Source organism: Volvox carteri, assembly GCF_000143455.1.
Source record: "Volvox carteri f. nagariensis unplaced genomic scaffold VOLCAscaffold_11, whole genome shotgun sequence".
NCBI classification, from domain to species: domain Eukaryota; kingdom Viridiplantae; phylum Chlorophyta; class Chlorophyceae; order Chlamydomonadales; family Volvocaceae; genus Volvox; species Volvox carteri.
The window spans coordinates 444,055-445,400 of record NW_003307554.1 but is presented as its reverse complement, the minus strand read 5'-3'; the positions used below and the strand labels follow the sequence as shown (position 1 = coordinate 445,400).

At 56.1% G+C, this 1,346-nt stretch overlaps 1 protein-coding gene across 1 annotated transcript in view; it reads right to left on the bottom strand.

Moving 5' to 3' along the window:
• VOLCADRAFT_89036 (uncharacterized protein) overlaps positions 1 to 1,233 on the bottom strand; it is a gene marked incomplete at both ends in the record, with an annotated part of 2,608 nt that extends 1,375 nt beyond the window's left edge. Inside the window, 2 exons of the mRNA XM_002948634.1 lie at positions 804 to 880; positions 1,046 to 1,233. Of these exons, the coding sequence (XP_002948680.1) occupies positions 804 to 880; positions 1,046 to 1,233 (265 nt within the window). The remainder of the gene's footprint in view (positions 1 to 803; positions 881 to 1,045) is intronic.
• Between the last annotated feature and the right edge of the window lie 113 nt (positions 1,234 to 1,346).

The following is a 1,346-nucleotide window of genomic DNA, read 5'->3' as shown; positions in this document are numbered from 1 at the left end:
CGAAAGATACCGATTGAGACAAGTGTCTTGAATAAGTAGTCATCAGTGACTCCACTTGGGCCTCGCGCCGATAAGGATTCCCAGTACGACTGGGCGGCGCCGTATCCAGAAGCCATAGTTCGCAGGAACTACTCTCGCTCGGTCAGACGAAACTGGGACGCAGGTCCCAGCTTTACGTAAGTAAAACCCCCGCCCATACGCAGGTATGGACTTCCGCAGTGGTGCGGCATTAAGGTGGCGGACGACTAACAGTAGTCGCTTAGCCGCCGTCGCCCATACACTTCCGCAACAGTGCGGCACTTGAATGGCGGACGACTAACAGTAGTCGTGTTATCCGCCGGCGCCTATGGACTTCCGCAACAGTGCGGCATTTGGATGGCAGACGACTAACAGTAGTCGCTTAGCCGCCGTCGCCCATGCACTTCCGCAACAGTGCGGCACTTGAATGGCGGACGACTAACAGTAGTCGTTGGATCCGCCGGCGCCCATGGACTTCCGCAACAGTGCGGCATTTAGATGGCGGACGACTAACAGTAGTCGCTTAGCCGCCGCAGCTAACAGTAGCCGCAATTAAACTAATATCAGTATTAGTTAATACCTGTAAGCACCAACCGCGGAATTGACGGGTGTTAGTTAGTAATATTGGAGTTTGGTAAATCGGAGTGGACGAGCTAACCACCGACAGTTAAGTTTCGGCGCCCAAACCGTTGCGGAAAACCTTTACAGGATACAACAATCAGTGAGCTTGGCGTAGATGGTGCTGGCCCTGGCGTCAGGGTCGTCCTCTCCCGCAGGGCGCTCACGCTCCGGGTCGAAATAAGCCGTCAGCGCAGCGCTCTCATCGAGCACACGGCATAGCGGCCGATAGATGCTAATCCACCTGTAGAGTCGGACAAATGTAGCAATTTGTAAATGCACAGACTTGCAAGGTATAGGTCTTGGTATCCATCCTGGCTTAGGCAAGCCAAGCAGTAAGCTAAGCAGTCAAACATGCCAGGCAAAAGTACTAGCAAAACCCGCGAACCTTCCCGATCACATTACCCACCTTGGCTCCACGTTCTTCAGCATGCGGTTGCCGCGAGTGCCAGCCTCTGACGCCACCCGCTTGAGCGCAGTTATGCGCTTCGAGCTGCGCGAGAAGTGGCTGTGCACGTTGGTGAGCAGCTGGACTATGCGCTCAATGATGGCTGCCACGTTGAGCGCTTCCGCTGCGAGGTCCGTCCGGTGCGCCATGCAGTGAATGGTGACCAGGAAGGGCGCGCTTTCTTTTCTCCAGTACCGTTGCAGGCTCGCGGGCGCGCTTTGCAGCTGCGGTGCGCTTGCGGCTCATAGCTCGTGCGGCCGGG